Below are 14,896 nucleotides of genomic sequence, written 5' to 3'. Positions count from 1 at the left end.
CTAATCACCAGTTAACTGGCTGTGTTCCACAGGTTCCCCTCTAATCACCAGTGTTCCACAGGTTCCCCTCTAATCACCAGTTAACTGGCTGTGTTCCACAGGTTCCCCTCTAATCACCAGTTAACTGGCTGTGTTCCACAGGTTCCCCTCTAATAACCAGTGTTCCACAGGTTCCCTCTAATAACCAGTTAACTGGCTGTGTTCCACAGGTTCCCCTCTAATCACCAGTTAACTGGCTGTGTTGATACAGGTTCCCCTCTAATCACCAGTTAACTATATAAAAAAATCAGGCTGTGTTCCAAAACATCCAGTGTTTTTGCCCCATCTATTCAACAGTTATACTTGGTAGATGAAAATACAAGTTATACACATGTAATTCTAGATATGCCTCCACTAATGCAACCGATGTGTCAGTTTTTAACTGGCTGTGTTCTGAGACGGTTCCCCTAATAAAATCCTTCATGTTGGAGTCACTGAAACTGAAATAACATGATAAATATTCTCTTACCAGTTCCCCTCAGCTAATCACCAGTTAACTGGCTGTGTTCCACAGGTTCCCCTCTAATCACCAGTTAACTGGCTGTGTTCCACAGGTTCCCCTCTAATCACCAGTTAACTGGCTGTGTTCCACAGGAACTAATCACTGATTATAATCTTGATGTGATTGGCCTGACTGAAACATGGCTTAAACCTGATGAATTTACTGTGTTAAATGAGGCCTCACCTCCTGGCTACACTAGTGACCATATCCCCCGTGCATCCCGCAAAGGCGGAGGTGTTGCTAACATTTACGATAGCAAATTTCAATTTACAAAAAAAATGACGTTTTCGTCTTTTGAGCTTCTAGTCATGAAATTTATGCAGCCTACTCAAATCACTTTTTATAGCTACTGTTTACAGGCCTCCTGGGCCATATACAGCGTTCCTCACTGAGTTCCCTGAATTCCTATCGGACCTTGTAGTCAGCAGATAATATTCTAATCTTTGGTGACTTTAATATTCACATTGAAAAGTCCACAGACCCACTCCAAAAGGCTTTCGGAGCCATCATCGACTCAGTGGGTTTTGTCCAACATGTCTCTGGACCCACTCACTGTCAGTCATACTCTGGACCTAGTTTTGTCCCATGGAATAAATGTTGTGGATCTTAATGTTTTCCTCATAATCCTGGACTATCGGACCACCATTTTATTACGTTTGCAATTGCAACAAATAATCTGCTCAGACCCCAACCAAGGAACATCAAAAGTCGTGCTATAAATTCACAGACAACACAAAGATTCCTTGATGTCCTTCCAGATTCCCTCTGTCTACCCAAGGACGTCAGAGGACAAAAATCAGTTAACCACTTAACTGAGGAACTCAATTTAACCTTGTGCAATACCTAGATGCAGTTGCACCCCTAAAAACTAAAAACATTTCTCATAAGAAACTAGCTCCCTGGTACACAGAAAATACCCGAGCTCTGAAGCAAGCTTCCAGAAAATTGGAACGGAAATGGCGCCACACCAAACTGGAAGTCTTCCGACTAGCTTGGAAAGACAGTACCGTGCAGTACCGAAGAGCCCTTACTGCTGCTCGATCATCCTATTTTTCTAACTTAATTGAGGAAAATAAGAACAATCCGAAATTCCTTTTTGATACTGTTAAATGAGGCCTCACCTTTCTGGCTACACTAGTGACCATATCCCCCGTGCAAAGCTAACTAAAAAGCAGCATTTCCCAAGAGAGGATGACTTTCACTTTAGCAGTGATAAATTCATGAACTTCTTTGAGGAAAAGATTATGATTATCAGAAAGCAAATTACGGACTCCTCTTTAAATCTGCGTATTCCTTCAAAGGTCAGTTGTCTTGAGTCTGCACAACTCTGCCAGGACCTAGGATCAAGAGAGACGCTCAAGTGTTTTAGTACTATATCTCTTGACACAATGATGAAAATAATCATGGCCTCTAAACCTTCAAGCTGCATACTGGACCCTATTCCAACTAAACTACTGAAAGAGCTGCTTCCTGTGCTTGGCCCTCCTATGTTGAACATAATAAATGGCTCTCTATCCACCGGAGGTGTACCAAACTCACTAAAAGTGGCAGTAATAAAGCCTCTCTTGAAAAAGTCAAACCTTGACCCAGAAAATATGAAAAACTATCGGCCTATATCGAATCTTCCATTCCTCTCAAAAATTTTAGAAAAGGCTGTTGCGCAGCAACTCACTGCCTTCCTGAAGACAAACAATGTACACAAAATGCTTCAGTCTGGTTTTAGACCCCATCATAGCACTGAGACGGCACTTGTGAAGGTGGTAAATGACATTTTAATGGCATCGGACCGAGGCTCTGCATCTGTCCTCGTGCTCCTAGACCTTAGTGCTGCTTTTGATACCATCGATCACCACATTCTTTTGGAGAGATTGGTCTACACGGACAAGTTCTGGCCTGGTTTAGATCTTATCTGTCGGAAAGATATCAGTTTGTCTCTGTAGATGGTTTGTCCTATGACAAATCAATTGTAAATGTTGGTGTTCCTCAAGGTTCCGTTTTAGGACCACTATTGTTTTCACTATATATTTTACCTCTTGGGGATGTTATTCGAAAACATAATGTTAACTTTCACTGCTATGCGGATGACACACAGCTGTACATTTCAATGAAACATGGTGAAGCCCCAAAATTGCCCTTGCTAGAAGCATGTGTTTCAGACATAAGGAAGTGGATGGCTGCAAACTTTCTACTTTTAAACTCGGACAAAACAGAGATGCTTGTTCTCGGTCCCAAGAAACAAAGGTATCTTCTGTTGAATCTGACAATTAATCTTAATGGTTGCACAGCCGTCTCAAATAAAACTGTGAAGGACCTCGGCGTTACTCTGGACCCTGATCTCTCTTTTGAATTTCAAGGACAGCTTTTTTCCATCTACGTAACATTGCAAAAATCAGAAACTTTCTGTCCAAAAATGATGCAGAAAAATGAATCCATGCTTTTGTCACTTCTAGGTTAGACTACTGCAATGCTCTACTTTCCGGCTACCTGGATAAAGCACTAAATAAACTTCAGTTAGTGCTAAATACGGCTGCTAGAATCCTGACTAGAACCAAAAAATTTGATCATATTACTCCAGTGCTAGCCTCCCTACACTGGCTTCCTGTCAAAGCAAGGGCTGATTTCAAGGTTTTACTGCTAACCTACAAAGCATTACATGGGCTTGCTCCTACCTATCTCTCTGATTTGGTCCTGCCGTACATACCTACACGTACGCTACGGTCACAAGACGCAGGCCTCCTAATTGTCCCTAGAATTTCTAAGCAAACAGCTGGAGGCAGGGCTTTCTCCTATAGAGCTCCATTTTTATGGAACGGTCTGCCTACCCATGTCAGAGACGCAAACTCGGTCTCAACCTTTAAGTCTTTACTGAAGACTCATCTCTTCAGTGGGTCATATGATTGAGTGTAGTCTGGCCCAGGAGTGGGAAGGTGAACGGAAAGGCTCTGGAGCAACGAACCGCCCTTGCTGTCTCTGCCAGGCCGGTTCCCCTCTTTCCACTGGGATTCTCTGCCTCTAACCCTATTACAGGGGCTGAGTCACTGGCTTACAGGGGCTCTCTCATGCCGTCCCTGGAAGGGGTGCGTCACCTGAGTGGGTTGATTCACTGATGTGGTCATCCTGTCTGGGTTGGCGCTCCCCCTTGGGTTGTGCCATGGTGGAGATCTTTGTGGGCTATACTCGGCCTTGTCTCAGGATGGTAAGTTGGTGGTTGAAGATATCCCTCTAGTAGTGTGGGGGCTGTGCTTTGGCAAAGTGGGTGGGGTTATATCCTTCCTGTTTGGCCCTGTCCGGGGGTGTCCTCGGATGGGGCCACAGTGTCTCCTGACCCCTCCTGTCTCAGCCTCCAGTATTTATGCTGCAGTAGTTTGTGTTGGGGGGTTAGGGTCAGTTTGTTATATCTGGAGTACTTCTCCTGTCCTATTCGGTGTCCTGTGTGAATCTAAGTGTGCGTTCTCTAATTCTCTCCTTCTTTCTTTCTCTCTCTCGGAGGACCTGAGCCCTAGGACCATGCCACAGGACTACCTGACATGATGACTCCTTGCTGTCCCCAGTCCACCTGACCGTGCTGCTGCTCCAGTTTCAACTGTTCTGCCTCATTATTATTCAACCATGCTGGTCATTTATGAACATTTGAACATCTTGGCCATGTTCTGTTATAATCCCCACCCGGCACAGCCAGAAGAGGACTGGCCACCCCACATAGCCTGGTTCCTCTCTAGGTTTCTTCCTAGGTTTTGGCCTTTCTAGGGAGTTTTTCCTAGCCACCGTGCTTCTACACCTGCATTGCTTGCTGTTTGGGGTTTTAGGCTGGGTTTCTGTACAGCACTTTGAGATATCAGCTGATGTACGAAGGGCGATATAAATTGGATTTGATTTGATGATCTTCATCAGACTGCACTCCCAGGAATCCTAGTTCCACAATAAATGCTTGATTTGTTTGATAATGTCCATTATTTATGTCCAAGTAGCTACTTTTTTTAGGGCGTTTAGGTACACATATCCAAACTCTCGTGCAGGTCCAGCATAACTTCTGACAAAAAAAGAGAGACTGATTCACTGTGGTCAGTAGGAGAGGGAGAGACTGAGATCCAGTATGAGGGAGAGTAGGTTACAGAAATTGAGTTGAGTGTTTACTGAGTAGAACATAATTTTACAATCGCCAATCTTTTTATATTTTTTAAGAGAAATTAGGCAGGCAGGTTGTCTCTGGCCCACCCTCCAGGTGGGGTGGTGATAATGCACTATTAACGTTGGAAACCAAACATCAATAAACTCCATCGAAAAAATAAGTTTACAAAAATAAAGTATGGTGGATAGAGTTCACTCAGGCCCCGTTTACAATTGAAAACTATTTTGGGGGGAAATGATCTGTTCTGATCTACTTCACTCATGGACTTTAATTGAACCAGGAAAAAAAACGTGACTCCCTAAAAACACCCCACTTCAATTTAAGTGACTTCGTAGCAGGTAGGTAAAGCATTTTCATAACCTGCTACATTAATAATCCTAACCTGCTGGGTAAAGTCGTTGCTGTATTGAAGTGGCGTGTTTTAGGGAGTCCCACAAAAAACACACTGCGAATGTGATGTCTCTGATCTGTCGATACTCGATTGCTCTGGCCTGTGACTGAACGCAACAAAACCAGACAAACCGGAAGTTGCTGCTCTGCTGCTAAAGATGGTAGCCAGTTAAGAATCGAGCTAATTAGTAGCTTTCAAGCAAGATATTCATCTCAATATAAAATATACAGCGCCGTAGAAAAGGACCATTAGTCGTAACTGACGAGATAGAGCCTACCTGCCTTTCCACGTGGAAGAAAACGGAGGACAGAGACGTGCTAACTACGGATTTTCTACAAGGAATCTGGTCAGTTGGCTAGCTTTTGTTCAACAACAGCTTTAGCCGGATTTATGTTTTTGTGCCCTTATGAACGACGAATGTTTAGTCTAGTTATGGCGGTAATGTTACCAATTCTAGTTTTGTGAGGTCCAAACAAACCCGGCATTGTGAGTATGACACGGAAGTTTATGCCCAACTAGTACTTGGTAAAAGGTAATTAAAAAAATTAAAAATCTTTAACGTTAGCAGGTCTGATATCGCTCCGTTTTAAAAGATAAATAGCTCAAATGAACCATAACGTTATTTTTTTCTTCATGTCGATGCCTTTTAAACGTCGTTATGAATTGCTCCAAAATTATACCGGATGAAGTTTTGTAGATGATTAGTTTGCGGCCATGTTGATGACGTCATTAGTCAGTCTGAGTTCAGTTCTTTACATCGGCGGAGTGTATGGAAGCGTTTAGCTGCCAAAACTCAATTGGAATTGCAAATGGACAAATGATAAATCAATATCATGTTTGCAATTCCTTTTCCTAACTGGGTATGCATTTCCTAAAATTGGTATTTTCATGATTGAGTTTGCATATTGTCTGCCAATTTGCAAAATAATTCGCAAAGTGTGTTTGATATTTAAGTTCCATGGTACTATCCAGTACAATACTAATACATTTAAAAATCTAATGTAAATGGCTTAAATGAAAAATCATTTATCATGTTTGCCATTTCATTTCCTTGTTGTGATAGCATGAATTGTGACAAAAAGAGAAATTATTCTCAATTGACAATGCTTTTCCATACTGTGGTTTAAGACTCAATTCTAATGATAAATCAACTGCAATGCTTTTCCATACTGTGGTTTGACTCAATTCTAATGATAAATCAACTGCAATGCTTTTCCATACTGTGGTTTAAGACTCAATTCTAATGATAAATCAACTGCAATGCTTCATTTTGCTATTTTGGTTCAACTCATTAACTGTGGTTTGATCATTTTCAACTGCAATCTTTGCCATGATTTGACTCAATCAATGATAAATCAACTGCAATGCTTCATTTTGCTAGGTTCCTCATTAAGATCACAATCTGTGCTGATTGTCTTGTGATAATTTTTGTGATAATTTGTTTCTGCTGGTCAGAGGGAGCAGGTGCTCCGCATTAAATGAATGGGGGCAAGAAATGTGAATTGTTTTGAGCTCAAGAAAAGGGTGCCATTAGGCCTCCCGAGTGTTGCAGCGGTCTAAGGCATCGCAGTGCTAGCTGCATCACTATAGATCCTGGTTCGATACCGGACTGTGCCTGGGAGACCCATGAGGCGGCGCACAATTGGCCCAGCGTCGTCCAGGTTAGGGTTTGGCCAGCTGTTTGCTCTATCATCATTTGAGATAGCGTGGTTCTGCATTGTGTACTTTTAATTAGGACGCTGCCACAACTGAAGGTCTGCTAGTTGAATTATTTTTATTTGCACACGAAGAGACAACACACATTATGTTAACCCTTGGCTCGGTCCTAGCTCTCAGGCACCTGCGCAAGCACATGGACACTCACTCAAACACTGTCCCAAGTACTCACAAGTTACAATAGATACCCTAGTTAGCGAGCTTTGTGAAACCTGTTAACATAAATCTTTATATTATTGTTATTATCAAATTATTAACATCCCCCCCCTTGTCCTGGCCTATTTGAATTGGTCCTTGTGTGCAACTTGGTGCATCATCTAGGGGAACAACATCACACTGCTACATTGGCAACAGCAGTAAACATCAGTTGATCATGTAATTTCAGATACTTGAGGGTAGTTGACGATATCTCAATACAAATGACACATGTTGTTGACTTGGCTAGGTAGCTACGTGCCAAATGGATCTAGCTACATGTGGTTTACTTGGCTAGGTAGCTACGTGCCAAATGGATCTAGCTACATGTGGTTTACTTGGCTAGGTAGCTACGTGCCAAATGGATCTGGCTACATGTGGTTTACTTGGCTAGGTAGCTACGTGCCAAATGGATCTGGCTACATGTGGTTGACTTGGCTAGGTAGCTACGTGCCAAATGGATCTGGCTACCCTCACATATCTGAAAATACATGATCCATTGATTTTAACTGATCATGAAAAGCATGCAGCTACTTTCTGTATAACTCTGATAGAGATACATGTGGAATAATCAGAAATGTGTAGTTCTGACTATGAGCTTAAAAGAGGATGATGATATTTAAACCAAATAGTTACATGTATTTAACAATCACCTGAAACCGGCACATAGATGTCAAGGGTTTTAGTGGAGCTGAGGTCTCCTTACCCCCCCAGCAGCCAAATGGAACGATCCGCACCGTATTGTCACGTTTTAATGACTAGGACCTGTTGAGGATAGTATCTTCTGACTGGGGGAGGGGTTTTATTGATTAGGACCTGTTGAGGATAGTATCTTCTGACTGGGGGAGGGGTTTTATTGATTAGGACCTGTTGAGGATAGTATCTTCTGACTGGGGGAGGGGTTTTATTGATTAGGACCTGTTGAGGATAGTATCTTCTGACTGGGGGAGGGGTTTTATTGATTAGGACCTGTTGAGGATAGTATCTTCTGACTGGGGGAGGGTTTTATTGATTAGAACGTATTTGGGAACGTACTGTATCTTTCATATCAGCAAAGAAATATATATATATATTTAATTAAATGTTTAACTGAGTACATATTGTTTTGCAGGGTTATGGTTCCCACACGGCCGTGTCTTCATGTTACATCGCTTGTTGTACTGAGGGTTTCCACACGGCCGTGTCTTCATGTTTACATCGCTTGTTGTACTGAAGACAGACGGAAGACCTAGGTGGCCACCTGTGCTAATTAGCTATCTAACGTGCTCTGGACACCTGTGTGTCAGTAACTGGGGAGGAAGTGTAGTTCTTCAACTGGAGGCACACGCAGCGTCTGGATCTGGGCCAAACTGCTACAGGAAGTCTAGCATTTTGTTGTTGTTGAAAGATTATTTCTCGCTGATTAGAGGTAGTTGGATTAGGTAGTTGGATTAGGTAGTTTCATTAGGTAGTTTCATTAGGTAGTTGGATTAGGTAGTTGCATTAGGTAGTTGGTAGTTGCATTAGGTAGTTGCATTAGGTGATGAGAAGAGAACACTGGTAAATAAATGTTGTAAATAATCATATTACACTATCAATACTGTGTCAATACTGTTTTGTGATGTATCATTCTTCTACTTCAGGTGTATGGACTTCCTGCTCTCTTCTTCTACAGGTCATCTAAAGTGTATGGACTTCCTGCTCTCTTCTTCTTCAGGTCATCTAAAGTGTATGGACTTCCTGCTCTCTTCTTCTTCTACAGGTCATCTAAAGTGTATGGACTTCCTGCTCTCTTCTTCTTCTACAGGTCATCTAAAGTGTATGGACTTCCTGCTCTCTTCTTCTTCTACAGGTCATCTAAAGTGTATGGACTTCCTGCTCTCTTCTTCTTCTACAGGTCATCTAAAGTGTATGGACTTCCTGCTCTCTTCTTCTTCTACTACAGGTCATCTAAAGTGTATGGACTTCCTGCTCTCTTCTTCTTCTACTACAGGTCATCTAAAGTGTATGGACTTCCTGCTCTCTTCTTCTTCTACTACAGGTCATCTAAAGTGTATGGACTTCCTGCTCTCTTCTTCTTCTACTACAGGTCATCTAAAGTGTATGGACTTCCTGCTCTCTTCTTCTACTACAGGTCATCTAAAGTGTGTGGACTTCCTGCTGTCTTCTTCTTCTACAGGTCATCTAAAGTGTATGGACTTCCTGCTGTCTTGCCATTGACTGCATTGTTGTTGTTCCCACCAGCAGGACAATATGAGTGGAGAGAAGGAAACATTGATGGAAGAAATCGAACAAAGTTTACACCCTCTAACGGAGGATCATTTACGACACCTGTGTGAACGTTGTGGAATAGATGGCCCCCAAGTTAAAGGAAAGAACCATTGCGTATTGCAACGTAAAATCTTGGAGGAAATGTGGGTAAATGCAAATTCGGTCAAATCGGAGGAGCATGTAATGTCTTGGTTACTCCAACTGAAAGATGACATCAGGAGGATACAGGAAGAATCTACTGTGGCACCCATGAGGCCCAGCCTGTCTGATGATGATGCTACAGACTGCGACATGGAAAACAAGGATCGGTGTCTTAGCAACGGGCTGGAGGCGGAGTCAGCTCCACAGAACCACACCCCAGAGCAGAGGCAGAGGGGTGTGAGTATTTTCCCAGAAAGTTTCAGCAGTATTTCCTTGATTCCTCTCATTCTCTGGACCTCCTGTTATAAATTAATTTGGAGGAGAAAGTCCAAGGAGGAACCTCAGGTAGTCTCCTTAATGCATTTTATAGCAGGAGGCCCAGAGAAATGAGAGGAGTCAAGGAAATACTGCCGAGACTTGAGGTTTCTAAATTCCTTGACCAGTAGGAGAGTGTTTCCTTCCTGATTTATACTGGGTCCCTTTTTGTGGTTTTCAGGACATGTCTCTCCCACCCGCCTCCCCTCTCCCCGAGTCCCCAGGTCCTGCCTCTCCCGCTGGCACATTACTACTGGGTTTGAAGAGTGTGTCTCTGCGGCTGGTTGACTGCAGGAAAACACTGGGGCTGAGTGGAACTACGAGAGGAGGAGAAGAGAAGGGATATGGAGATTCAGATTCGATGTTATCAAGTAGGAACAATGGTGTGTATTAGACTACAATCTGCTTCTGTAGCAGTTCATTGATTGGTCAATATTTATTCATTGAGGCAAATTTGCTTAAGGTAACTATTCAGTGTTGTATAGCAGCTCATCTGTGTTGGATGGGGAAGATACTTCAACACTAGGTCATTAAGTACTTTGGTACATGTGAGGAACCTTAACTTCATGTCTTTGTTTCACAGGGGACAACCCTAACGGTCGCTCGCTCAGTGGGAGGGTCTTATCATCTGGGAAGGCTTCAGGGTTGAAAGTGATCCAGCGACCTTACAGCTGTGATGTATGTGAGAAGAGTTTCACTCAATCAGGAAACCTACGAAGACACCAAACAGTACACACAGGAGAGCGACCATATGTCTGTCCTATATGCGGAAAGAGTTTCCTTTTGTCAGGAACACTGTCTAGACACAAGAGAACACACACAGGAGAGAAACCATACAGCTGTCCTATATGTGGAAAGCGTTTCCGTATGTCAGGACAATTGACTATACACAAGCGAACACACACTGGAGAGAAACCTTATAGCTGCGATCAATGTGGGAAGCGTTTTACTCAAGCTTGTTCCCTGACTGAACACAAGCGAACACACACTGGTGTGATGTTCCACTGCTCAGACTGTGAGAAGAGCTTCCCTACATCAGTGAAGTTGAAACGGCACCAGCAAACGCACACAGGAGAGAAACCTTATCGCTGTGATCAATGTGGGAAGAGTTTTGCGAGAGCTTATTCCCTGACTGAACACAAGCTAACACACACAGGAGAGAAACCATATGTCTGCGATCAATGTGGGAAGAGATTTACTAACTCGGGAACACTGACTTTACATAAGCCGACACACACTGGAGAGAAACCTCGTAGCTGTGCTATATACAGCTGTAAGCACTGTGAGTGGAGTTTCGCTCATTCAGAAGACCTAGCGAGACACCACCAGAGAAAACACATGTGGGAGGGTATTCATGTCTGTGATCAATGTGGGAAGAGTTTTGCTAGTTCTGGAGACCTGAATATACACAAGCGAATACACACAGGTGAGAAACAATATGTCTGTGATCAGTGTGGAAAGAGTTTTGCTAGTTCGGGAAACCTGAATATACACAAGCGTATACACACTGGGGAGAAACCATATGTCTGTGATCAATGTGGGAAGAGCTTTGCCTCATCTGGATTCCTGACTAAACACAAGCATATCCACACCGGAGAGAAACCTTACAGTTGTGAACGGTGTGAGAAGAGATGTGTTTCCAAAGGAGAGTTGAGAACGCACCAGCTTGTACACCCCAGAGAGGACTCTCTCTTCCTGTGTGATCGATGTGGGAAGAGCTTCACACACATGGGATCCCTGAATGTACACATGCGTAGGCACACAGGAGAGAAACCCTACCGCTGCGATCAATGTGGGAAGAGCTTTATTCAGCCAGTAGAATTGAAAATGCACCAACGAGTGCACACTGGAGAGAAACCCTACAGCTGTGATCTATGCAGGAAGAGATTCGCTCAGTCAGGACTGCTGACTGTACACAAGAGAACACACACTGGAGAGAAACGTTATAAATGTGATATATGTGGGAAAAGATTTGCTCAGTCAGGAAACCTGAAGAGTCATCAGAAAACCCACACAGGCAGAAAGAGAACCCGCACAGGTGGAGAGAAAATCCCCACAGGCAGAGAGAGAAGTCAAACAGACAGACTGAATCACCACCACACCTCCGTCCTCTCAGGCATCAGTTCTCAGGATTCCTCTGTGGACTCTGGGTAAACATCACAGGATCCCCTCTGTATTGACTCTGGGTAAACATCACAGGATCCCCTCTGTATTGACTCTGGGTAAACATCACAGGATCCCCCCTGTATTGACTCTGGGTAAACATCGCAGGATCCCCTCTGTATTGACTCTGGGTAAACATCGCAGGATCCCCCTGTATTGACTCTGGGTAAACATCGCAGGATCCCCTCTGTATTGACTCTGGGTAAACATCGCAGGATCCCCTCTGTATTGACTGGGTAAACATCACAGGATCCCCTCTGTATTGACTCTGGGTAAACATCACAGGATCCCCTCTGTATTGACTCTGGGTAAACATCACAGGATCCCCTCTGTCGACTCTGGGTAAAATAGCCCACTCTGTATTCCATATACAGTGTACATTGGAGGTGGCAGAGTATGAAGTGCTGTTGGATATGTAAGACTCCTCAAGTCATATTGGTTAGTATTTTGTTACAATACGAATATCCGCAAGTGATTTTAATGTGCGTTTGTGTCTGACCACGTCCACCGGGAATTCTTATTGGTCAATAGTGGCCATGGTTTTAAAATTTACTAGCCTAGAATATATTGCCTTACGAGACTTTTGTCCATAGAGGGACACCATTATCAAGTTTCCTGCAGATCAGGTCATTCGGTTGCAGAGGAGTAATGGTTTTTAAGTGGGTTTTTTCATTCAATTCAAAATGGCAGAAAATCCATCATGGTGGCACTTCTGGTTCTGAGGAGAAGGATCTATATATCTATATCTATATATCTAAATCAAATCAAATCAAATCAAATCTATCAAATCAAATATATCTATATATATATATACTGCATTTCATGACTTTAGATCAAAATTTGCATTTTCAATCTCTTGTTATAGCGCCACCATCTGGTCAAATCAGTGTGTGTGAGCTCTAAAAAGGGCAGGATGCATCATTCACTGGAGTGTTTTGTCAAAATCGGGCCAGTAGTGTCAGATAATTGCGTGTGACAAACCTAAAAATGTACAAACGGGATGAACATGGTGCTTTCAAGATAACTGGGAACTCTGGGAGGGACAAGGTCAATATATTCCAGATGAGGTCATGACATTGGTGATCTGGTACGGCTGAACCGTGATGCAATAGGGGTGTGTTCCTACGCTTAGACGCTGCTGACTACTGACAGCTCTTACAACGCCTGGATAGGTATTTCACCTATCAGCTAACCAACCACATATTGTTATAGCCTGGTGAGGAGGAGGAGCTCTGCAGAACGTGTCCTGAAGTAGTTTAGCCGTGCTCTGTAGAGTTGCTATTTTCTCAATGAACTTGTGACATTCCTGGATTACTCATTATATTAATGAAGTCTGATTCAAATCAACAAATACGATCATTTGTTTTATTAAATTAAAAAAGGTTATGGGTCCAAGACTGTACATATCTGGTGGCTGTGTTGGCAAAAATCACTACATATCCCATCGTGCCAAGTAGGGAGATGCTGCCCGTTGTCACAGTTCCAAGACCAGTCAGAAACGTCCAGCTAAAACCCTACGTCAATGACGTCGGTGGATCTTTAAACTGATCTTAGGTCTGTGTTAAGTAGCAAAAAAACAACAACAGATGGCTCGAACCAGTCATGACGATTCAACAAAACAATAAATCCTTTTCAACTTTCTTTGTCTCTGAACTTACAATAAATAGCCCCAAGTCATTATATATTTAATTTGGCTATTTGCCTCATGACTCCTGCATACTTTGTTGACTACAAACTTTCTTTACCCAATTGTGGGACAGGCTGTTTGTTCCCACACTCAGGACTCGGACTCTCTATTGGTTACACAGACTTTTGGCCTCCCATCCTATTCTAACCACCTCTCGCCAGTTTCGGTATTCATGTTACCTGATGAAATTGCTGTACAATATGATCTTGTTGCCATCTGATGCACATTCAGATGTCATAAATCAGCGCTGCAGAGCTCTCCCTGTCCTCTGCCGTGCCTTGATTGTATTACTGCTGATGATATCTGGAAATGTGCATGTACAGCCTGGGCCCTCTACTGTTGATGATATCTGGAAATGTGCATGTACAGCCTGGCCCCTCTACTGTTGCTAGACACAATTGGGCTCTGATACCTGCTTCACTGATTTCTGCTCTCGTAAAAGCCCGGGTTATCTGCACGTTAACACTAGAAGCCTATTACCTACAATGGATAAATTGAAAGTGTGGGTTCACAGCTCCAAACCAGATGTGTTGGTCATTACTGAGATTTGGTTAAGGAGTGTTTTGAATACTGATGTTAACCTTTCTGATTATCACCTTTTTTTGGCAAGACAGATCTTCCAAAGGTGGGGGAGTGCTCGGTTGTCTCCAAGTCTGTCCCCAAACAACCTGATTTGCTGGTTTTAAGCATTAAACTTTCAAATAGCTCTTTGTTGACTGTTGCTGGATGTTGTTGTCCTCCATCGGCATCGACCTGTACCCTAGCTGCCCTAAGATCTCTCTTGGCCCCTTACACTAAGTCTGAATTTGTCCTGCTAGGTGACCTAAACTGGGACATGCTTAAACCACCACCTGTGTTTGTAATGGTTGCTCAGTGAAATGGCCTGTCCTGATTTGTCATAGATGCTTGCTAAAAAAAACTTCTTAATGAGCAAACCTTCCTTCATGAACTGGCCTCTGTAAAATGGTATAGAATCAGCTTGATCCCCTCTGTCGAAGACGCTTGGACCTTCCTTTAAAAATATTTTCAGTGGTATTGTTAACAAACACATCCCCATACAGAAAATGAGAATTAAAAACAGTAACTCTGGCAGAGTTGCTCCACCTCAAGAAATGGATTTGGCGACAGGCTCGGCACACGCATACTCAGGCTGACTGGCTCTCGTTCAGGCGAATGAGAAATAAGTGCACTCAGGCTATCCGGAAGGCCAAAGTTAGTTACTTTAAGGAGCAGTTCTCTCTCTGTGGGTCTAACCCCCAAGAAGTTCTGGAAAACAGTTAAAGACCTGGAGAATAAACCTTCCTCCTCACAGCTGCCCATGTCCCTTAATGTTGATGATGTGGTTGTTACTGACAAGAAGCACATGGC

At 43.1% G+C, this 14,896-nt stretch overlaps 1 protein-coding gene across 3 annotated transcripts; it reads left to right on the top strand.

The window, feature by feature from the left end:
* The first annotated feature begins 5,142 nt into the window (after window positions 1-5,142).
* Window positions 5,143-13,716, top strand: LOC121845798 (zinc finger protein 883-like). 3 transcript variants are annotated; one of them, XM_042317777.1, is made up of 5 exons: window positions 5,160-5,407; window positions 9,196-9,600; window positions 9,860-10,061; window positions 10,262-11,834; window positions 12,084-13,714. In XM_042317777.1, the coding sequence occupies exons 2-4, from the start codon at window positions 9,205-9,207 to the stop codon at window positions 11,830-11,832; spliced, it is 2,169 nt and encodes a 722-aa protein (XP_042173711.1). In that variant the 5' UTR covers window positions 5,160-5,407; window positions 9,196-9,204; the 3' UTR covers window positions 11,833-11,834; window positions 12,084-13,714. The 3 variants fall into 3 exon arrangements, with proteins under 3 accessions (XP_042173712.1, XP_042173711.1, XP_042173710.1); XM_042317778.1 differs by having other exon boundaries at window positions 5,143-5,407; window positions 9,196-9,598; window positions 10,262-13,716; XM_042317776.1 differs by having other exon boundaries at window positions 9,199-9,600; window positions 10,262-13,713.
* The last annotated feature ends 1,180 nt before the right edge of the window (window positions 13,717-14,896 follow it).

Source organism: Oncorhynchus tshawytscha, unplaced genomic scaffold (assembly GCF_018296145.1).
Source record: "Oncorhynchus tshawytscha isolate Ot180627B unplaced genomic scaffold, Otsh_v2.0 Un_contig_11018_pilon_pilon, whole genome shotgun sequence".
NCBI classification, from domain to species: Eukaryota; Metazoa; Chordata; class Actinopteri; order Salmoniformes; family Salmonidae; genus Oncorhynchus; species Oncorhynchus tshawytscha.
This window is presented reverse-complemented; position numbering and strand designations above follow the sequence as displayed.